The sequence below is a fragment of the Phacochoerus africanus genome, chromosome X, assembly GCF_016906955.1.
Source record: "Phacochoerus africanus isolate WHEZ1 chromosome X, ROS_Pafr_v1, whole genome shotgun sequence".
NCBI classification, from domain to species: Eukaryota; Metazoa; Chordata; class Mammalia; order Artiodactyla; family Suidae; genus Phacochoerus; species Phacochoerus africanus.
The window spans coordinates 14,739,257-14,764,398 of NC_062560.1; the positions used below are offsets into that span (position 1 = coordinate 14,739,257).

The 25,142-nt window shown below is 36.2% G+C and overlaps 1 protein-coding gene across 6 annotated transcripts in view; it reads right to left on the reverse strand.

Moving 5' to 3' along the window:
* Nucleotides 1-25,142, reverse strand: part of AP1S2 (adaptor related protein complex 1 subunit sigma 2) — a 30,326-nt gene that overhangs the window by 2,660 nt on the left and 2,524 nt on the right. For 2 of the 6 annotated variants that reach the window (XR_007132815.1, XR_007132816.1), the window contains exons 3-5: nt 18,096-18,204; nt 17,344-17,481; nt 12,795-12,889 (exon numbers count right to left, since the gene is read on the reverse strand). Coding sequence is in view for 4 of the 6 variants with exons in the window: in XM_047764681.1 (XP_047620637.1) it covers nt 4,677-4,733; nt 17,344-17,481; nt 18,096-18,204 (304 nt within the window). In the remaining 2 variants the exon portion in view is untranslated. Of the gene's footprint in view, nt 1-1,729; nt 3,247-4,481; nt 4,734-12,794; nt 12,890-17,343; nt 17,482-18,095; nt 18,205-25,142 lie in introns of those variants that run through there. The other 4 variants (XM_047764680.1, XM_047764682.1, XM_047764683.1 and 1 more) reach the window with 3 other exon arrangements.

Sequence of the window (25,142 nt, forward strand, 5' to 3'; positions counted from 1 at the left end):
AATTAGTTAAACCATAAATCCATACATTAGATTTAATTGTATGTAAAGCACTACATGGAATAATCTTAATTATTTAAACTCTAAGGTCTGTTTCCTTATTTGGGAAATAAGGATCACAGTACTTACCTTTATATGTAGAGGTTAAGAAAGATAAGGCTTAAGTGCCTGATTCACAGAAAGTGCTCAAAAAATGTTAGCTGATACTTTACACAACTGCAATCTAAAGAAGGTATTCTTACTACAAACCAACTCTATATAAAAGTTCATTTAATGACCCTTCAAGTAACTGTTTGTGTATTAGTAAAAAATGGGTAAAAGTCAGCTATTGGTGAAAAAAGGTTTTTTTTCCCTGCCCCCTCAACACCTGGCCCTGCTTCCCAAATTAAACCTCAACCTAACGAGGCTATAGACTAAATATATATGGAGGATAAGAAAACACTGCCATTATAACCTGCTAAAATACAAAACCTAGGAAATTGTACAGCATGGGTAACTAACAAAAAAAGACAAGGGAGCGAAAAAGCAGGAGTTGTTAAAGATTATAAGAGATTTTTCTCTTAGGGATATATACTGAATTATTAAAGATTAAATGATAGGATGTCTGGGGTTTGCTATAAAATACCCAGGGCAAGAACAGGGGGTAGGGTGGTGATTTAGGAAACTAGTACTGAGTTGATGGTTTTTGAAGCTGAGTGATGTGTACATGCGAGTTCCTTATATTATATTTGTATGTCTGTTTTCATGATATAGCTTTAAAAGAAAGTTTAATGGGGAGTTCCCACTGTGGCACAGCAAGAACAAATCTGACTAGTATCCATGAGGATGTGGCTTCGATCCCTGGCCTCGATCAGTGGGTTGGGGATCAGGCATTGCCATAAGCTGCGGTGTAGGTCACAGATGCAGCTCAGATCCCACATTGCTGTGAGTGTGGTGTAGGCCAGCAGCTGCAGCTCAGACTCAGCCCCTAGCCTGGGAACGACCATATGCTGTGGGTGTGGGTGTGGCCCTAAAAAAAGAAGTTTAATGGAGGAGTCACCATCTTGGTTCAGTTCGTTAAGAAACCAACCAGTATTTGGAGAATGCAGGTTTGATCCCTGGTCTCGCTCAGTGGGTTAAGGATCCAGTGTTCCCTTGAGCTGTGGTGTTAAGTTGCAGATGCAGCTCAGAACTGGAGTTGCTGTGACTAGTGGTGTAGGCCGGCAGCTGCAGCTCTGATTTGACCCCTAGCCTGGGAAGTTCCATATGCTGCAGGTGTGGCCCTAAAAAGCAAAAACAAAACAACAAAACAAAACAAAAAAACCCCTGCCCTTTCTAAAAGGCCTAGTTTCAAAGAACTGTTTACATATTTTATTCCTTTGAGACAAACAGTACATTAGAGTTTTTAATCAATTATATTTATAACATAAAATTAATTTTCACACATTCACCCTGAAATTGTAGCTCAAAATTATCTAGAAAAACTATTAACTAAGTAGTCAAATTTATAGAAACAGAAAGTTGAAAGGCATTTACCAAGGGCTTAGGGGAGGGGAAGTGGGGAGCAGTTGTTCAAAATGGGTACATAGTTTCAGTTCTGCAAGATGAAAAACCTCTGGAAATCTGTTGCACAACAATGTGAATATATTTAACAATACTGAACTGTACAGTTAAAAATGGTTAAGCTAGTAAATTTTTATCTTTTAACTACAATTAAAAAAAAAACACCTAGAAAAACTAAAATATGAAATATATATCGAAAGGATGGAGAAGAAAAGAGTCATTCACATGAAACAAAGTACATGCAATACTTTTATTTTAGACATGCAAAGAAAGCTCTTTCAGAATCTACTACTTTAAAGCAAGAAGCTGTATACAGATAACAAAAGAAGCAACATCTTGTTACAGCTAGCACACAGCATTCAAAGCAAACAGGCATGAGACAATGCATATTTATGCAGCATTAAAACCAGATGAATGACATGTTGTAGGGCTGGGGGAGGAACAGCGGGAAAAAAATGGAAATGAAAGACCAATCTATGTTTCCCAATGCTTTCAATGTATAATGCTGCTAAATTTCTCATTTAATAGCCCATCTAGATGCTTTGAAATGTAATACAGTGGGAATGGTAAGAACAGAAATAACTAATTTGCATACCTGCCTAATACACACTTTCACAGGTCTTCTTTCAGTGTCAAATCAGTCTGAGCATCTTTTGAATTTATTGTTTAGTGATACCTTACTTAACTCAGGCTTTAAACTCTCTAGATATAAACAATGAATTATTTGGTAATTTCCTCTTTATAATAAAATGCTCCATGTTTTATTAAAAATATACACAAAAATGATCAATAGTAAAGGTTTTAATATTCAGAAATATAAAACCATATTTAACAAATCACTATCTAAATGGAGCCTTAATTATAAAACCGTAACTAGTAAAATATTAGTACTTAAACAATATTAGAATTTTAACTATATAAAATACACTCCATATTAATACTTTGAAAGGGTTGCTTACTACTGAACAATGCTACAGGAGAGATTTTTCTGACATAGCTTTCTGATAGATCTTAAAGGGATTGTTTGATATCACTGTATAGCACAAATGTGATTTAATAAATGTGGCATAACAAATTACTTAAAAACTGTGCGTGTTGTACCTTAAATACTATGTAACAGTACAGATTTTACTTTCTTTTGTATTATTTCCAAATACTTTTATGTGATACCTTAGAAAACATATGCTCATATTAACTGTATATATAATCACCCGAGAGATAGTTTTCCCACCAACATTTGAAGACCAAACCACACTACTTATTATGGCACTGCTTATCTTGATCTAGCATTTCAGCTATATTTTCTTTGGTAAACATTTTAATGACTGCTAGATAATCCTCTTACAGAGTAATCAAAGACTCACAAATTCATAAACACCCAAGTTTACGATGAAACATTACTCAAAATGGTCACAGGTCATATTTTTTAAAGAAGACATTAAACGAGTTGCAAGCAGGAAAAACTGTATCAAGATCACATATAGAATGAAAATAAAACAGAAAAGAGGATGAGAACAGGAAAAATGTTACATTATAAAGGTATTGGCTCTGACATGTTCTATTATTATTATTATACGAGATAATCAGTCACCAAGCTGAGGATATTTTCTTTCATAAGCATATCAGCCTCTATTTCCTCTGTGAAATTCTGCATACACGATGAGTAGTCATTTAGTACACAGGGACATTAAAATATTCATGACGTGGCTACAAAAGAAATGCATATATTCTTACACACAGTATACAGACTGATATAGACACAATCAGATTTCCAGAATGTTTAGTGTACAGTAAAGAAAACTTATGTAAACTTAGAAATTAGGTTTTTAGAATTTTGGTTCATGGCTGAATATTTAACTTCTAAAATAATGCCCAGGAGGTTCAGATTCATCTTTTATAACTTTACTATATATAATAATAACTAAAATAATGACCTATGTCCTACAAAATCCTAAAGCACTGTATTTACTAATAAGTCATCCAGGCAAAACTGAGTTAACTCAAAATCCAGTTAGAATACTTCCTCCCACCAGTGTTCAAGTTCATCTGGATTTTATTACACAAAGCAAAGGAATTTAATCCCTTAATGAAAATCATTATACCCTAAAATGACCATGAACTCTTTTACAGATCCTAAAGGAAAATTTTTCCCAAGAAAAAGTGGAAAAACTATTGCCCATTTGGTATTTTAAGTAGCAATGGAGGCTTTCAAAGGTTCATTTAGCTTAAAAAAAAGTTCAAATATGCCTTTGTGACTAAGGATATTACTTTTAAAATAACCCTCAAGATAAATTTTAAAGGACTCTCCAAATAGATCTCTTAAATGTCTATGCCTATAAACATATCTCAAAGGATGTTTCTCACATCCACTAGGTAACCTGAGGTGAGGTTTTAAACTGACCCTAGAGTGATCAATTTCTAGGGACTCCAAAAACTCCCTGAAACAAGAAGCAAAATTAGGAAGAACTTTTCCTGAGCAGAAGGCCCATGGCCCATCAGACTCTCAAAGGGATTATACCCTGCCAAAAAGCTTGAAACTCAAATTTAAGTTTAAAATTGCTTATATGAGTGCTTTTAAGATACCTTCAATTTAAAATTTATTCAACTTGGCACTTTGAAATGTTAGGCTACAAAGTCATATAAACTATTTCCATAAAATAAGTAACATATCTTATATATAATAACAATACAAAAGTATTTGAGGAAAAAAGCCAGTCAGGTTTTAATCCTTAGATAATTCCTAAACAGTTTAAAGATACAATTGCCTTTCTTCCACTTAGAATATTATGGAATGAAGCACCAAGCTAAAATAATATGAATAATAAGTCGAACCCTTAAATGCTTCATTTTCATGAGGGAATTTTATTTTTGAAACTATCAATGGTATTAATACTTTTTTGGTCAATGAACTCTGAACCTATTTCAGTATTCTCTATGTACAAAAATATATTATAAGCCTCAGAGCAAAATTCCCTATGAACATATAAATGAAATAATTGGGACTATCTCTTGGGATTTAATGTAATCAAACTTTTCAGGTAATGCTAAAACATAACAAACTTGTCAAAATTATAGTTACAAACTGAATTTGTATATCCTGCTACATTTTGATGCAAGTCAGTACTCCAGCTCGTATTCTAGTATGCTCTCTTACACACAATGAAACTCTTGCTGTGATATATATTCTCTGTTTTCTGCAGAGAGAACAAGAAAAGTGTAAGTCTATCAAATAACCTTTCACCTAAATAATACCAGTACTTTGAGCCTTTATATTACAGCTTTACATCTATCTTTTTGGTTTTTCTCTTAATTTTTTATCATACCATGTAAAAACCAACCATTAAAGAAAAAGGTAGTTTCCCAAATAGCGCTCCTCCCCAGAGACTTACTCTAGCAGAAGAACTAATAATGCCAAAGGAGCAATTCTCAACTGTGACTGCCCCAGGCATTTCTGACAGACCTTTTACTACCTTTAGCAAAGAAAAGGGTTGGTAAAGCCAAACTAGTCTTTATACCAATGATCCATATTACTGTGCTTAAACAAGAAATTAGCATCCAAGCAACTGTGAAGAATATTTCTTCAAAGGGAAAAAAACCTCTTCACCAGAAAAACATCCTTCAAGAAGAAAACAAACTAAAATGCATAAAAACAAATGTATTCTTTCACCACTTCTAAGTTGCTATGACATGTTTAAATAATTTCCCAGTTTACATTGCTAGGATCTGAAAACATCATGCTATAAATAAATGCCTTAATGACCACTTAACATTTAAAGTTGATTTTTAGATAAATGATAGATATGCACATAATTAACCAAGTTATTTTTTTCTCTTATATACAGGGAAAACATTATAGTGGATTAAATATAACTCCAATATTCTGAGCCTTCATACCACCAGTACATCTTATGAGTCATGGAATAATTATATTAATTAAGAATTGGGGAGGATGAGAGTAAAAGTCTCTTATAACAGATTTTATAGTCCTGTGCAGAACTAGACCTACTGCCTTCTGCTACCCAGCAAAGTGAGTTTAATACACCGTGATTTAGATTGTGCAGGAATAAAGACCAGAATGAAAAGAGAAAAAAAATTTTAATCCAGTTGTATTATATAAATATAAACCAGAAGTTGCCCTTAGAATAGATTCTTTGAAGACTTATTTTTTTCAATAAAGATTAGATATTTATTCAGTATTTTCAATCTGAAATGGGCCTTCAATCCTGGGCAAATCACTGATTTGCTGCCCCTTAAGTCTATTCCAAACCCTCAAGTTATCGTTTTCCTCAAGTTATCTACCTCTTCTTTCTCCTCAGTCCTCAGCAGGCTTTCCTCTAGATGAAGTTTCTCAAAACCAAGAAAATGACAACTTTTTCTATTTTGCTCATCCAACTCATGAGGAAAAAAATCGACAGCTTTAAGAGGAGGGAGAAGACTCATCTTACCCAAGACCAAAGCTTTTTTTTTTGGGGGGGGGGGGGCATGCCTGTAGCATGAAGTTCCAAACCTGCACCACAGCAGTACCAGAGCCACAACAGTGACAACGCTGGATCCTTAACCCACTGAGTCTTTGGAATTGCAAGACAAAAGCTTTTGATTCCATTCCTATTCACCCTCCCAATATATCTTTTCTCTTTATTCTATTCATATTTTTCATCCTTCTCCGCATTAGCTCCTTCTCCTTAGTATACATGCATGTTCAGCTTTCCTCCATAATACAAATAATCTTTTTCTCAGTCCCCTACAAAAAAGACTAGATGTAGTGCAAAGCATAGGACAAGAGAACAGAGAGGAATGAAGTTAAACCTGTTCTCAAAACCACCTACGTTCCTAAGAAAAGACAAATCCCTTTACCTTAAAAATTCCCAGACATTCACTACACTAAGCTGATGATGACTCAAAAGTAAAATGACCTGATAAACTACAATGAAAACTGGTAAGCAAGCAATTATCTGAAGGTTTAAGTCTTGTTGAGATGAGGAGTGCTTAAATAAACTCATGGTATGGATCCAGAGTTGTCCTGATTTTTCTTTCTAGTGAACAGTTTAAAGAGAAAATAATGTACATTTAATAAAAATTCATGTATAAAACAAGTTTAATTCCAAGTTACTTCTCTACTCGTTTTTCTTGTAAAGGGATCTCACTTATTCCTTGCACTACAAAGTAGTATCCTTTGTCCTTCATGTTCTAGAATACAATGGTCCTTTTTATTGGCCCTCAATGAATACTATGACAAAGTCCTCACTCTCAATTCTGGAATTCTATTCCTTAAGCTAAAGACCAAAGGGCCAAGAGTATCCAAATGCACTGAGCTCTATTTTTAGCAATGAATAAAGAGAAAAACTGCTATCTCTTTATAAGGTACCTTTTACACACATGGGTCTTGGTGTCTTATTTCAATGAGCATGTATGAGACACTAGGAAAGTTCAGCGATTTTTTTTTTTACACTAAGCTAGCAATGAGTGGCAAGAGCATTATAGTTGCTCCAGATGATTAGTATCTAAAATAGCCGAGAGCACACAACTGCTTCACTTTACCTACTGAAACTTTCTTTTTAGTAAATTCTACTCTAGTTTCACCTAAAGAAGCAACACAATGTAGTTTTCCATTCTCACAGCAGCATTTTGTCACTTTTAGTAATTTATAAATTAAAAAAAAAATTTATACTTAAGGAGTTCCCGCCATGGCACAGCACAAACAAATCCGACTAGGAACCATGAGGTTGAGGGTTCACTCCCTGGCCTAGCTCAGTGGGTTAAGGATCTGGTGTTGCCATGAGCTGTGGTGTAGGTTGCAGACCCAGCTTGGACCTGGTGTTGCTGTGGCTGTGATGTAGGCCAGCAGCTGTGGCTCCGATTAGACCCCTAGCCTGGGAACCTCCATATGCCACAGGTATGGCCCTAAAAAGACAAAGGACAAAAACAAAAACAAAAACAAAACAATTATATTTAAAAATAGGTGTTTTATACTTCTAGAAAACAGGAGGTAGGGAACCTCAAACACCTCCAGAGGTAACTGTTAATTTCCTACTCCTAGGACTTTTCTTACATGATACACCTTGAGTATCTTTCCACATCATTACTAGAAATAGATCTCATTCCTTTTTTAGCCAGTTAATGGTTTCACGTATGGTTGTACTGTAATTTTATTCACCTATTTCCCACTGAGGGACATTTGGTTAAGTTCCAATGGCTTACTTAATATTATACTGAGCATGTGTCTTGATGCACTTGTGTATTTCTGTTGGATAAAATTCTTTCAAGTACAACTAATGAGGTAAAAGGTGTACACGCTTACTAAACTAATCCTCCAAAAGGAACACAAGTTTAAGTGCTCATAAGCAGCACACAATTCTGCTTTGCCAATCCAAGAAACAAACCAAAGAAAAAGATCTGATATTTTAATTTACATTCCCTTAGTCAAAGGACCACTTGTTTTTTCTTTCATCTGTGGAATCTTATTCACATCTACTGTTATCTTACTCTACTGTGCTGTTGATCTATTTCTATTACATGTGTCTTAAAAATAATAATGATGGTAACTTAACAACATCTTACAAAACCCTACTCTAAAACCCATTAGTGATAAAATAGTAAGGACAAGTCACTTTCTCTGGCAGTTAATTGTACCTTTATTAACTTTTTTCTTTTTAGGGCCGAACCTATGGCATACTGGAGTTCCCAAGCTAGGGGTCGAATTGGAGCTACAACTGCCGGCCTATGCCAGAGCCACATCAACGTGAGATTGGATCCACGTCTGCGACCTACATCACAGCTCACGGCAACATCAGATACTTAACCCACTGAGCAAGGCCAGGGATGGAACTGGGATCCTCATGGACACTAGCTGGGTTCTTAATTGGCTAAGCCACGGTGGGAACTCCCTAATTGTTACTTTTTAAATAAAGAAGCAGAAATAGTTAACTTAGCAAATATAACTTTAGACTGTCAAGAAATAGTTTTAACCATATTTTAGGGTAATTGTATTTGCCCTGGTCTTCTATTTAGATCATAACTTGAAAGCCCTTATATTTAATCAGGATATTCAAAACATACAAGATTCCTTGGAATCACTGAATTTCAAATATTCAAACTCTATCTTTACTAAGTAAATTCTTAGTAAAGGCTAATAGGGTATAAAAGAAAGGCAATAGTGTATAAAAGAAAAGTCTATATGTATAATATAAGTCTATATATGCAAATTCTGGTCATTTAAACTATTCATCTTAAGAAATTATCAAGTCTCTAAGGTAATGGGGAAACCAGCAGAAAATTCAAAAGTGTTCTAACTGCCTGCAGGGTATATACTCAATTCTGTTTCCAGGCAAAAACTCAATTACCTTAATAGATGTTAACAAATTTGGCTGTTGTTGAGGAAATTAAATTATAAAGTGATATCCCATAAGCTTTGCTGTGGGTTATCTTCAGTTATCAAGTAAAAGTAATTTTGGTGAATCACAGAAGTGATCTCCATAGCCATTTACAGGTTCTTGAGCACATCTGTCTTTCTCGATTTTTAGTTGTTTTTTTTTTCCTTCCTACTTTTGATTCATTTTCAGCTAGTCATTTATAATATGGACTATATATTATGTTGAAAAGATGTAGCAGTCTGTAAATGTAAATGGAATCTATAAATGAAATTTTTATATATTCCGTGATGTTAAGTTAAATCAGGGTTTCTGACCCTAAACAAAATGAAAAGACACCCCACAGAATGGGAGAAAGTCTTTGCAAATGAATCGACTGACAAGGAATTCATCTCCAAAATTTATAAACACCTTCTGCAGCTCCATACCAAAAAAACAAACAACCCCATCAAAAAATGGGCAGAAGATCTCAACAGACAGTTCTCCAAAGAAGACATACGGATGGCTGAGAAACACATGAAAAGATGTTCAACATCACTCATTAGTAGAGAAATGCAAATCAAAACCATGATGAGGTACCACCTGACACCAGCCAGAATGGCCATCATCAAAAAGCCTACAAACAATAAGTGCTGGAGAGGGTGTGGAGAAAAAGGAACCCTATGACACTGTTGGTGGGATTGTACATTGATGCAACCACTGTGGAAAACAGTATGGAGATGCCTCCAAAAACTAAACATAGAACTACCATTCGATCCAGCAATCCCACTCCTGGGCATCTCTCCAGAGAAAACCAGGACTCGCAAAGACACATGTACTCCGATGTTCCTTGCAGCACTCTTTTCAATAGCCAAGACATGGAAACAACCTAAATGTCCATCCACAGGGGAGTGGATCAAGAAGATGTGGTCCATATACACAGCGGAATGTTACTCAGCCACTAAAAGGAACGAAATACCAGCATTTTTAGCAACATGGATGGACCTAGAAATGATTATGCTAAGTGAAGTCAGCCATACAATGAGACACCAACCTCAAATGCTTTCACTGACTTGTGGAATCTGAAAAAAGTACAGACTGAACTTCTTTGCAGAACAGATGCTGACTCACAGACATTGAAAAACTTATGGTCTCCGGAGGAGACAGTTTGAGGGGTGGGGGGATGTGCTTGGGTTGTGGGATGGAAATCCTGTGAAACTGGACTGTGATGATCATTACACAACTACAGATGTGATAAATTCATTTGAGTAATAAAAATAAATAAATAAATAAAATAAATAAATAAAAATAAACCAGGGTTTCTGGACCTCAGCCCTGTTGACATTTGAGGCCAGATAATTTCTTATACTGGGAGGGCTGTCCTGGGCACTGTTGGATGTTTAACAGTCTTTGATCTTTACCTACTAGATGCCAGTAGCACTCCACGGCTAGTTGCAACAATCAACAATGTATCCACATAGTGCCCAGTGTTCCCTGAGGAAACACAACTGCCCCACCTCACCCCCATCCCAGTTGAGAACCAGTTAATCTGGTTGGTGAGTAAGATTATGTTCCAGTGTGTTTGCCTGTATTTATTTGCTAATTTTTCTACAATGGGAATTTTTATTTATTTATTTAAAAAGACAACAGAGAAAACACTGAAAGAAAATAAAAAAGAATGTGTCAGTAGGAGAAAAAAACAGCTCAAACTTTGAAATTTTTCAGAAAGCACTTGTTAGGCATTCCTGTCGTGGCTCAGCAGAAACAAATCTAACTAGTATCCATGAGGACTTGGGTTCGATCTCTGGCCTCACTCGGTGGGTTAAGGATCTGGCATTGCTGTGAGCTGTGGTGTAGGTTGCAGATGTGGCTTGGATCTTGAGTTGCTGTGGCTGTGGCGTAGGCCAAAGGCTACAGCTCTGACTGGACCCCTGGCCTGGGAACCTCCATATGCTGTGGTATGTCCCTAAAGACAAAAAAAAAAAAAAAAAAAAAAAAAGAAAAGAAAAAAAAGCACTTTTTAAAGAAAAAAATGTCAACTTACTTCAATTTAAAAAATAATAAAGAAAGAAACAAACAAAATCATCATCAATAGCTAGGAATATGCTCTTTGCAAGTCCCTGTGCAGGTCCCAATCCTAGGGCTCATGCCATCAGTTTTTTAGATCAGGATCAGCATTGGAAAAAAAAAAAAGAGTAGAAAAGAAAACACAAGATTATACAATAAGAAATAAGAGTAGGTATATATTATTTAGCTAAAAATTTTTTTGGTTTATACATGTGTAACTATTGTGATACATAAAAATGTACTTATTACTGTGGCTTCTTGTCAAATACTTTGAAACTCAGATTTATAGATACTGAATATTTTTATTTCAACTTATTACAAATAGCCCAGAGTAACAAGTTGGCTCAAAATGAATTAAAATGAAACAGCAAGGGGGAAATCTTCAAATTTCTGAAAAGTAGATGAAGAAAAAGAGCTCAAAAAAACACATGAACATATACCAAAATGATTACAACCTGAAAATCAGTGACCAAAGACAATGGTCAAATATGTTCTTATTAGGAGTTCCCGTTGTGGCGCAGTGGTTAACGAATCCGACTAGGAACCATGAGGTTGTGGGTTCCGTCCCTGTCCTTGCTCAGTGGGTTAACGATCCGGCGTTGCCGTGAGCTGTGGTGTAGGTTGCAGACGCGGCTCGGATCCCGCGTTGTGGCTCTGGCGTAGGCCGGTGGCTACGGCTCTGATTCGACCCCTAGCCCGGGAACCTCCATATGCCGTGGGAGCGGCCCAAAGAAATAGCAAAAAAAAAAAAAAGTGTTCTTATTAAATGTAAAGTGAAAGGCAAGATTTGTTCTGCTTTTTGTTTTATCTGTAGCCACCCTTCTGTATTTTCCATTTCAAGTGTTAATATAAGTAAACCTCATTTACCTAGGATTTGTTCTAGCAGATCCCAATTAAGTTTACCTATAAAAAATTATAATATGCTGGTATAAAGGACTACAGTCTTGTTAACTTTTAACCCAATTGAAAAGAAAAGGTTTATTTAGGCGTAAAAGGTTTTTAATATCAATAAAGTAGTTACAAAGGAATTACAGGAGTGTCATTAAAGCCAATCCTGAGAGGATTTTTATCAAAATGCTTCTTGCTATTACATTACTGTTATATATTTCAAAGTATCTGTTTTAAAACAATGTAAGATACTGAGTTTGGTATTCCTAATTAGCAAGATTTTAATTTAAAAACCCCTAAACTTATTAAAAGTATGTTATTAAATACTTCAATAAGTTCTTACTTAAAATGCTTTTAATTTACAAAAGATTCACTTTTAAACAAATCACTTCTTCTCCTAAGATTCTTACCTTTCCACTTTTATGCAGTCCAACAGATTTATTATTACTTCCACAAAGATGTTGTATAGTACTAAGATATAATCATGCAGCCCCAGCACTAAAACAAATCAATTTCAGCAGCACTAATTCTCCACAGAGCACCACTTTCTAGACGAGGCAAATTAACAACTGTAAATCCAATAAATCTATTCATAAAGTGGATCACCTCAAAGTAGAAGCAAATTCATGAGTGTAATGCTTGCTTTTGGTACTTCACTTATTTTTCATTTCTCAGAATACTTTGGTGAGATACAATACCAACAGCAAACAAGCTCAAAAGGAACCCCCCCAACTTCAAAATGATGCTGTTAGTATAAAAAAAAAAGTTGACACATCTCAAAGCGCTGATCAACACCATCATGCATCTACCGCTGAAGGTTAAAGCCCAATGCCCATTATTTAACTATTTGATCTTCACGGATCAAGCAAGGACTTGAAATCATCTCACGTGCAACAGTCTTTGCATAACACCCCATTTTATCCATGCCACAAAAATGGTAAATTTAGTAGTTACCAATAAATAAGTTGGGGGTCAAAGGGACTAAAGCCTTAGACTGCTCTTTATCATAAGATATCCTCAGACAAACCTCCCCATTCTTCATTTTGGCTCTATAAAATTAAGGAGCAGAGAAAAACTGGTAAGTGCCTGACTTTACAAAGAAAATGTACTCTATATTTCCTTTGTCATTATATGTAGATGTAATGTTTACAAAATAAACCCAACTGTACCACTCTCTCATGCCCTCCCTCCAAAAAAATCTAGCTTAAAATAGGTATTTAATTGGTGCTGGGGAAAATGTTTCAAGTGTTGCAAAAACAAAAACAAAACAAAACAAAAAAGTCAATTTAGTAATGTCAGCATGTTGCACTTTAATAATTTAAGAATCAAGTTAAGTACCAGTGGCATGTTAATAAAACATGTTTTAAATTCCAACAAACATCAAAAATTGGATAATGGACCAATTTTTCTGGGCTTTACCCCCAAATCTAATTATGTATTCATACAACGGAATACCAAAAGGGATAAACATCGAGTTTGGTCTAGAAATGTCAAAACTAAACCCTCCTTTACCAAGCAATTAAATAAAATAAAAAAGATACCTTTATTATCTAATCATAATATTTGCTTTTTTAGTAATTATTATTCAAATACACATTTATGTTACATTCTCATTACTGAATATAAAATACTAACAGAAAATCTACTTTATCCATAGACTGTCTGTCCTGTTTGCCTATGACGTTTACAAATTGGTCAAAAGGGAAATTTTAAAGAAATTTTTCTGAAGTAAATAAACATTAAGGATAGAGGTCAAAAGGAATAAAACCAAAATCATTTTGTGATTTGCATATATCTTTAAGCCAAGAGATATTTTCATTATAAATGCAAAGCCATCTTTGGTATTTAGAAATAATCAATTCAAATAAAAGACCTGACACCAAATAGAAAAAAAAACAAAACAAAAAACACAATACATGAAAAACTAGATTAGAATCAATTAAGTACGATTTTACAAATTTAAGGCTACACTTAGATAAGTGTCTTTATAGCTATATTTATAATTTTGCAAGTAAAATCATTTCATGACTTAGACAAAGTGAATATTATACCCTAAATTATAAGACCAAAAAAGCTACTATAAATCCATTTTGATAAATCCAACAAGAAATGATTTTAAAAACATTATTTACAGCTCTATATTCGATTAATAAATTCCAACTTTTGATAATCTGGACAATCAAAATTTCCAGTCTGAAGAGTAAAAGGTGGCATCAGTTTTAGGAAAACTCTGTTCAATACAGAAAAACCTCCAGGAGAAGTATTTCTTTACTACACTACTGAGACATACAGAAGTTGGTATCTAAAACAGAATGTTTAAAATATACATACCGAGAAAATATATGAATGGGGGCTGGGGTGGATAGAGCACAGTGGTTAAGATTTCATAAAGCTCTGGGAGTGCAGCAGATCTGGGTTTAGAATCCTGGTTTTGCCAAGTGCTACCTAGGAGCAGTCACTGGAACCTCACAGAGCCTCTACTTCATGTATTAAAAAGGCTCTCCTGACCCATTTTCAGGGCATCCTGATAATTAGCATAGGATGCCTCGCATCTAAGTGCTCAATAAGCATTAGCTGTCATTATAGTTCATTTTTGTTATCATGGTTCCAGACAAATCTTTGTTAGCAGTCGGTGGAATGCTTTTTCTCATCTTATTCTATCATCTATTTTATGAACACAATATTCAAATACTCTCCCAGAGACGTAAACTTCTATCATCTATCAACATATAAATGACTCTATTTTAGGAAACAAACATCTTGTCATCCTGGATTTCTTGTGATAGTATGTTGGTGAATAACCTGAATAAAGAGGTTAAGCTGTTAACCTGAACAGAGTAACCTGAAGCTTAAGTGCCCATACAGACTTTAGCTTGGCTTCATAAAGACCTTAGCCTCACTCTAAATTCAGAATGGACCAGCCACTTTCTGCCTCCTCAAGACTAAACTAAGTGGTTCACTTGGACCAATGAGTAGAAAATGTCTTAATGCAGTATCAATTTTGTTTATGTATAAAACAATGTAAAGGTAATCACAGATGAGAAATAGGGCTAAAGCTCTCTTCTAAAGACAAGGAACTGTAATTAATAGCAGTCAATTTTTTTTTTCTTTTTTCTTTTCTGAAACTAGGGTGAGCGGAGTTCCCTTCGTGGCATAGTGGAAATGAATCTGACCAAGAATCATGAGGTTGTGGGTTCGATCCCCGGCCTCGATCAGTGGGTTAAGGATCTGGCTTTGTTGTGAGCTGTAGTGTGGGTTGCAGACAAAGCTCGGATCCTGCGTTGCTTTGGCTGTGGTGTAGGCTGGCAGCTGTAGCTCCGATTTGACCCCTAGCCTGGGAACCTCCATATGCTTGCTGCGAATGCGGCCCTAAAAAGCAAAAAAAAGAAAAAAAAAAAGAAAAGAAAGAAAGAAACTAGGGTGAGATGGGGTAAAGAGAATTTTGCATGGGACCATGGACATTCTTCTTTCTCCATTCCTACCTGCTCCAATTAAGATACAAAGATACCTACTTCAAAAAAGAAGGCATTATTTCTTTTTTTTTTTAACAAGTGGCCGCACCTGCGGCATATGGAAGTTCCCAGGCCAGGGGTCGAACCACAGCCACTGTAGAAGCAACGCCAAGTAGTTATGTTGTGAGCCACATGGGAAGTCCAGGCATTATTTCTTATTAAAATACTTCGATAGGGGAGATACACACACATTCACCAATAAACATGTACCTGAAATAACTTTTTTACCTTCTAGTACATTACTCATATACATGCTATAAAGTTAATATAGCATATATGCTACACTGTAAAGTATACAGCGATTTCCCAGTAGAGTTTAAAAACAATCCAGACACGAGAAGGTATCAATGCCTTAAACATTAGTCTCCAGAAAAATCGTATTAAAAGCTGAACTTACACAACTTTACAAATGTGTTGGGTTTTTTTTCCATAGCACTAGGAAGTTCCTGGGCCAGGGACTGAATCTGAGCTGCAGCTGCAACCTCTGTTACAGCTGTGGCAATGCCAGATCCTTTAAACCACCCCGCCAGGCCAAGGATTGAACCCATGTCTCCGCAGCGACCCGAGCCACTGCAGTCGGATTTTTAACCCACTGTGCCACAGGGGGAACTCCTAGAAATGTTTTAAGGCAAATGTAATTAATCAGGAAATGATGATCTTGGAGGAGATACCAGGATCTGATAGATCGGAATACAGTTCCATAATATAAAAGTGACCAAGGGAAGGAACATAAATGAAAAATTCCTAATTTCTGACCCTGTTTTGACTGAATTTTTAGAAAAGCCTGATTAAATCTCCAAATGACATGTTTGCAATCAATTAATAAACGACCACGGCAAACTGCACACACGGAAAGGGGGCTGTACTCATTTCACTACTGAACAGCAGATGGTATTAGGGCTGTCAAAAAAAGACTTCACTTTTGCAGGCACCTTAACCACTGTTTTGGTAACTCAAGATCATTAAATGAACAAAGCATGGTCTCATATTTTATATATGTATGGTCCAGATGATGTCATCACCGCTTCAAACAATCCCCACAACTGACCTAGTCAGTGACTGATGCAGAGGGGTTATGGAGGGCTCCCCACTCTCCTGATTGAGGCCAACATTTAAGAAGTTAAAATACAGAAGATCTACTCTGAGTTAAAGCCTCCTTTAATGATAAATTACCTTAATGAAACGTTACATTTTTTTTTTACAATGACTAGCTCCTTCTCCTCATGCTAATGAACTTTCTATTTGATTAAAATCACAATTATTACTAAAGCATAATTCAACTTGGTACCTGAATTAAGGTATCATAAAGTTTTTAGGAAAAGGCCACCTAATCCATGAAACTTTTAACTTCAGAAATGGAAGATACAGAAGCATCAAATATACAATTAACCCAAGACAGCTGTGCCAATTAGAAAAGGAAGGGGGTTTAATCAATGGTTGGCAGAATATGGTTTGTTATTTAAGAGAAGTATAGAGAAGTAGAAGTACTTTTTAGTTTTGCTAACACAAAACTAGGATTCTACAAAAAGTGTAATTACAACACTATCATTTGCTTGGCTACATTTGCACTCAATGGACATGAGGTGAAAATATGAACAAACTTGGAATGAAAATGTCATAATCTCACAGTCAACTCCTGATTATCTATACTAATAATGAGAAAAGGGGTTATCTTAAATAATTCAGAACAATGGATAGAGAGTTCTCAAATTACTGTTACCTTTCCCATTTTAATCTGTGCTCTAAAGGTTTAGACTCTAGTGTTCTGGGGTTCAAAAACGGGCCACTAATAGGGTAGACCATCCATCCATAGATAACTGAGTTGATGTGACTGACACATATTCCAATCAATAAACTGACCACGGACAGTACATGCCAAGCATGCTTCAGGGTAATTTTGGAAATTGTAAGAATGAGGGAAGATGACTGAGACTTCCCTAGGAAGAGCAAAACATGCCAGTGTTTAGTCAAGAGAACCGTGAGTAGCTTACCTCCTGTAGTAGATCGGCCTGCTCAATTGCTTTAAGAACATTTTTCTTGGATGTTTCCTGAACTTCTCCGCCCAAAAGAAACTCATCCAAAATAAAATAAGCCTTCTCAAAATTAAAGATGATATCAAGTTCACACACCTGAAAAGCAAAAAAAAAAATATATATATATATATATACACATAAACTGAAGAAAGCAATAGATATTTATCAAGTAGTCAATAAAATCTGACCAAAATGAAGAAATCTTAATTCTTTCTAAAAATTGCAATCCTGCTAAGCATCACTGATTTAGTCAGCTTAATTTTCAAATCTCAAGGACTTGAAAAATACAATGCCTACAAGCTAAGACAGACCACACTCTGTAAGCTCCTAGCAAGCTCAACTTAATAATTTTCTACTCAAACTAATCTTTTGAAATATGTATTTCTGGGTAATATGATTATAACTGCTAACCAAATCTAAATTCTATACTAAGCACTTCCAGTATATTAGTCTTTATAGTTGGACTCCTTTCTAGTTCACTATTTTAAACCTCATTCTCACTAGCATAATTAAGTGAATAGGTCTGTGGGGTCAAGCAATTCTGGCAATTAACTGACTATGCACACTGACAAGAAATAGAGTTATTCCTTCCCTTTCCTGCACTTAGTTCAAATAGAATCCCAAAGACAATCAAATAATAAACTTGTGACAGAAAAGGTTAAAAAAAATATACCATGGCGTTCAATTTCCTAAAACAAAATACTACTCACACTGCCAAAATACTTGTCAAGTAATTCCACATAACGATGAATTATTTCCAGGGTAATTAGTTCATTGTCCTGATCCTCAATAGCACAGCAAAAATACAGACTGGCATATCTGTAACAAAAAAAATTTACCATATAATCATCTTTAATAAAATACATTTTCATATCCTATTGTGAAAGACCCCAAGCTTATACAAGTTATTTCCTCTTATACAACAAATTGTTTATCTCCTAGACTATAAAAGTAATAAATGCACAAAGAGAAATTTTGAAAAGTACAGGCAAGCAAAAAAGAAAAAAAAAATCTCACTATCTAGGAAATCAACTTATTTTTGCTCTTCTCCCATTCAGGCTCCTTTCTGTGAATATTCTAAAAAAGCTGACCCAGGTTGTTCTGAAGTTTACTTAAAACAAAATATACCAGGTGACTAATTCAAACTATAAGTAAACAAGGAAGAAGATAAACTCTTCAACTGAAGGACTTATTGAAGATATTGCCAATGTGAAGTCAATATTCTGGAACATTTTATGGAAGTGTAATATACAGACAGAGAAGACCACAAGTCATAAATGTACAGTTTGATGAGTTTTCAAAGTGAACCTACCTGTATACCAGCATCTGGATGAAGAAACAATTATTACTGAACGCCTGAAGCTTCTCATGCAGCCTCTCCAGGTCACAACCTCCCACCCCTAAGGGTAACTACTCTCTTAACTTCTAACAGCATAAAATTATTTTTCAAAGGAGGTTTATAGGATTGTGAAATAAACCTCAAGAAAAAAACAACAGTTCTAAGTAATCACAGAAATTAGAGAAAGACAACAGGGGAAATTGAGACACGACCTCAAATGTTCCACATTCCACTTTATTAAAGTTTAGGTTATTTACCCTTAAAGAAGTAATATGGTTGAAAACCCAATTCTCCAAATTAGGATTCTAGAGCATGGGAGAAGGTTATACTTGGCCTAAGGAAGCCAAAACTTACTAACACACAACTTTAAGGCATAAGGAACTATGACCTAACCAAGTCCTCTGAGGAGGATTCAGAGTATTTCAAATGGTTTAAATGTATTTAAGGCTTCTGAAAAGAAAATAAAGACCTAAGACATTCTAAAGTCTCAGCTGCCACTGTAATTTTCACACTGAGGAGCATTTAAGTGACTTTTAGAAAACACGATGGGCAATTACTACCCATAGCATTAATGTAAAATAATACACAAACACACAGTCTCAGTTTTGAAATTCAATGAATTCCTGCTCTTCAGTATGAGAATTACTTGGATTTTCCTAATACTCTATTAATTTCAATATTATCAAAAACATTCCATCTTATTGGATCTTTCCAACAGGAAGCACCATCATCCTTGATTACGGAAGGAAAAAAAAGACGTCACAGAGTACAGGGCCTGTTAAGTGGTTGTACTGAGACAAGAAATCTGATCTTCAGACCTAACTCCAGGCCTTTTTTCACTCTACTGTACTGAATCCCTCATCATACACATAGACTTTTTGCCATGTCCATTCTGTCCAACTGCTACGTTCACTAAGTTATTTCATTTTATTTTTTTTTTTTGTCTTTTTGCCATTTCTTGGGCCTCTCCTGCGGCATATGGGAGGTTCCCAGGTTAGGGGTCTAATCGGAGCTGTAGCCACCAGCCTACGCCAGAGCCACAGCAACGCGGGATCTGAGCCACATCTGCGACCTACACCACAGCTCACGGCAACACCGGATCATTAACCCACTGAGCAACGGCAGGGATCGAACCCACAACCTCATGGTTCCTAATCGGATTCGTTAACCACTGCGCCACAACGGGAACTCCCCACTAAGTTATTTTAAATGGTGGGTTTCCTGCAGTCTTAGAGAGAAGGCATTTAAACACGGTCATTTATCACCATAAAGGATGTAACAGGGCACCACCTCCAACTTTATTAACAAAGTGCTTCCTCTCCTTAGCGCTATCCTGTTTTATCTCTTTAAAAGGCAATGGGACATTTCTGCTGCCAAGTAGGAGGGGGGAGGGAGTGGAATGGACTGGGAGTTTGGGCTTGTTAGATACAAACTACTACCTTTACAATGGATAAGCAGTGAGGTCCTACTGTACAGCACAGGGAACTATATCCAATTTCTTGGGATAGAACATGATGGAAGATAATATGAGAAAAGGAATGTATGTATGTATGACTGGGTCACTTTGCTGTATAGCAGAAATTGGAACAAAATTGTAAATCAACCATTCAACCATACTTTAATAAAAAAGATGTGCACCCCCACACACCAAAAGAGGCAGATAAGGAAGTCCCCTTGTGGCACAGTGAGTTCAAGATCTGGCAGGATGTAAAAAAAAAAAAAAAAAAAAGAGAGAGAAAGAGAGATAAAAACCAGACAGGACAATCTAACATGAACAGCGTGTTAAATAATTTCATTAGAATTTACTAGCAGTTCCTGTGGTGGCTCAGCAGTAACAAACCTGACTACTATCCAGGAGGAAATGGTTTCAATCCTTGGTCTTGCTCAGTGGGTTAAGGATCCGGTGCTGCCATGACCTGTGGTATAGGTAACAGACCTGGCTCAGATCTCGAGTTGCTGTGGCTGTGGTGTAGACCAGCAGCTACAACTCTGATTCAACCCCTAGTCTGGGAACCTCCATATGCCGCAGGTGCGGCCCTAAAAAGACAAAAATAAACAACTGAAAAAAGAAATTTGTAATAGTCAATGTTGGGTAAAATTCCTTTTAATTTCAATTTCTTCCATGCGTTTAGACAATCTAATGCTTTCACCATCTTTGGTCTTTATCCACAGCATTGCCTCTTTACTTCCAAATAAACAGCACTTAAACATTAGTCAAAGGTCCTAGACTGTATGAAACATTCAGAATTAATGTTTATTAATTAATAAACATATTAATTTAAATATCACCAGGACTGATTATGTCTAAGCACTGACATGATATTTTAAAAACCCTGCAACACTATCTAAATGTTTGCATTCACTCAGAATGCAAAGAGAACCATCAAATTAAATGAACTCTTCATTATAGATGAATATCCAGTTATCAAGATTATAAGAAGGCTTCTCTTTCCAGAAAGCTTAAGAAAGAATACAGAGGTATAGTAACAGGTAACATTCATTGGAGTCCTCACTCTGAATATAGCAATAAATGTTAGCTAAGGCCTTAGCATAATTTACCCTTTTAACCCTCACAAAACCCTCCCTTCCAGAAAGATATTGTTATTACCTGCATTTGCTGGAGACTCAGGATTAATTGAATAACCTTCCCAGGAACAGTGATTTGACTCTAGAGCCCAAGTTTTATATTAAAAACTATAGCCCAGAACTATATTAAATAAAGTAATCCTGCGCCTGGCAAAAATTAAAACACATTCAAAGCAATATTTCACATGCTCTGAAGAGGGAGAGAAATAAAAATTGTTATACTGATTTAGTAAAAGATTACCAGAAGGTGAAGTATACTATTTTTAGAACCAAGTGGTTTTAAAAAATTCAATAATGAGCTCATGTTGTTCTCTAAGTGCATATTTGTAAGTCTAAATCTGAAGTAAAATTATTAATAGACTAGTAAGAAAGGTATGTTTAGTTATTTTTAGCAGAGTAGATTAAGGCTTACTCTAATTACTGACACTCAGAGAACATCTGAAAGTGCCTATTCTTACATTCAAAACACATGACTTCTCCAGTTAGCTAAATATCAGCTGACTGAGGGTGAATGTAACCAAATGGTTCTCAGTATTCTCCTGGTGTGTCATTATAAATTCCTTTGTTAGTAAAGAGAATCAATGCAGTACTCTTGGACAAGTTCTTAAGCTAGTAATTTGTAGATGTGTATTTTTAAATTAATTTTAAGACTTTAATTCATAACATGCTGCACAAAACAGGAATCAAAAAAGCAGTGTTCTTTCTTCATGGGCTCTTCAAGATAATTTAGAGATGAAGAAACAAAAGCAAAATGACTTGTTCAAAGTCACTACACTAACTAATGGCACAAAGAAATAGAATTCAAGTCCCTAGATTTTCAGTCTACTTTTTCAGCTATATTAGCCTTGTTGCCTCTCACCTCTCCCTCCCCAAGACAGGCAACTCTAATGAGAAAGGTTCAGGGAGAAAGAATGTGGATGTGGCAACCTGAAGGAGGCAGACATAAAGATCACTTGCTGATATGAATAGCAAAAGTGCTAGTTCAGAATTTCTCAGGGGCTAGCGGTAATTCTTATGCTTAAAAGGTCTTCTCTTCCAGCTGGATTAGGGGAAAAAACCCACTTGTTCATATCTACAAAATATATGTCCTCAAGTACCATAGATGACCTCTCTCGGTATGAAATGGGGAGATGCACAGGAGAACTGATTATAAATTCCAACTCTTGTACGTGAATTTTATTTCAGCAAAGCTGTTTTAAGTGTACCTTTATTTATAGGAGCTTGATGTAAGTATCAGAGTCAGGTTAGATGACTGCTCATAGCCTTTAAAAGAGTGGTGGTCCGACATGGTTGCGCTGAACGAACTCTGTGCACAGAACACTAATTAATGCTTTCTTTCCTTCTGTTTAACAGGCCATTTCCTTCAGCTGCAGGAATCTTGATTCGTGGGACTGATTCTCTTGCTGGTATTTTTCTCCTCCACATGGGGGACTCCTTCCCCTGTCTAGAAATAAGCTTAAGTCTCTCATGCCTCTCTCTCTCTCTCTCTTTTTTTTTTTTTTTTTTTTGCTTTTTAGGGCCGCACCTGCAGCACATGGAAGTTCCCAGGCTAGGGGTCCAATCGGAGCTACAGCTGCTGGCCTACGCCACAGCCACAGCCACTTGGGATCCGAGCCATGTCTGCAACCTACACTGCAGCTCACAGCAACACTGGATCCTTAATTAACCCACTGAGCGAGGCCAGGGATCAAACCCGCATCCTCACTGATACTAGTGGGGTTTGTTACTGCTGAGCCACGATGGGAATTCCTCTCATGGTATTTTTTACCTCTGTCCCCCACTCCTGCTTATGCTTGGCTATTACCTCTTCAGTCCTTCATTGCAAAACAAAGACACTGTTTTAATGTCTCCACCTCTTCACACTTTACCCCATTTCTTTGAGAGTTCTGTCTCCACTATTACACTGAAAATGTTCTGACAAAGGGCATTTTGTGAAATGCTCACTGTAAAATCTAATAGATTCTTTATTTTACGCAACATTTGGCACTGGTGACCCTATTCCTGAAACTCTCTCCCCTTCCCCAATGTGGCTTACTTATCCTTTGTCTGCCACCTGAAGGCTGGTGATCTAAGACTTTATGCCTAATTCCCCAGCCCCACCTGCATGCCTAAACCCACCCTGAGAAAACTAGGCATCTCCAAATGGAAGTAGCACAGGCCCCACAAAGTCAACCTTCTACCTCACCCCCATCAGGTGAACCAGAAAACAGTGGAATCACCGCACTCCTCCCCTTCTTCCACTGCCCTCCCAGCTTCCAGCAGGGACCAAGTCTTAGAAAACTTACCTCAGAACAGCTCTTTCCACCTGTGGAGCCCACAGCAGAGGTCTTCCTACTGGGCCTCAGGAAATGCAGTCTCCTAACAGATTCCTCAGGTGCCAGTCTCTGCCCGCCCCTACCCATTCTCCAATTGCAGATCTTTAAAGAAATGCAAATTTGCCTTTCCCTTCCCGGTTTTAAAAACCTTGCCTCCAGGCTTAAGATTTGAGTCCTGGCCCCCACAGCTGCCACTAGCAACTGCCCTTGGACTAATCACCTCTCCCAAATTCTCATTTTTTATAAAAACTCAAGTTTGATCAACAGCAGTGATTTTTCAGTCGCAGGAACCATTCCTCGGCAGAGGGTGGAAGCCAAGTGAGCAGAGATACAGTCCTGATTTCACGTGAGCGCCTCCACTTTTATCATTATCACGTTTATCATTTAAGGGTCTATCCTTGGGGAAAAAGCTTTAAAAAAAAAAAAATCGCCTAACTAGATTACTCTAAGACATTTCCTATTTCTAAAATGCTATGCTTTTTCTCAACAATACTAAGCCAAATACTGGATACAAATTCATCCCAAGATGACTAAATTCATTCTATTGTAAAAAGGGGTCTATGGTATTTAAAAAATTCTAGATGTTCTATAATCATGACTTTATCTGCCATCTCCTCCACAACCCCCACCCATACTGGAGCAGAATAGAGGAAAACTGTGATAAAACCCAGACTTCTCTTTGACCTTCCCCGTAACCCCCCCATATTTAGTTCCCTGCCCATCCCCCACAGAAGAGAATTTTTTAATATGCAGGAACGTTCTTAAACTCAGGAAATTATTTGTAAAGGAACAGAAAAGGGGAAGAAACATAGTAATTATATTTCTTTAACTCGATTAGCTATCTTAAGAAATTTATTTTAAGGTATTAAAAAGTTTCAGATATTAATAAAGATGTATAGCATTTTTAAAAAAGCTTAGCATTTGAAGCCAATTTATGAGTCATTTTGCAACATCAAAATTCTAAAAAATCTGTTCTTGGCAAAATTACCTATCTACCAGATCTAATGACACCTCCACCAACAGCAACAAGTATACTTCAAATTAATAAGCACTATGAACGAATAAATCCTGTGTATGTCCAGTTTTTAAACATCTATGATTGAAATAATCTATGTATCCAAGGTGTTTACAAGTAAGAGATCCTAAAAGATTTCAAAGCATGTCAAATACCAGTCATTCCTTGAAAGATTTGTGGGGAGAAGTGTGTATGTGGGGGAGGGGGGCACGGATAGATGCTTATCTAAATTCAGAGAATTACTCACACAATTTAAAATACTGATCTTACTTTCTCCTGCAAAGAAATGCATTCATTGAGTTTTCCTTCAAAGATGATCAAGCATGAATTATCATTTGTGCCTTTAGTTACATAATTCTTTTAAAAAGATTTCCATGATTTTAGCATTTTTGCCTGGGTAATCAATCAAAAGAACAGTTATTAAAAAAAAAAAACCTTAGGCCTATTTCATGCATATCTTTATTAATCATTATTTATAAATGTCATCTCTCAAGATCCTGCA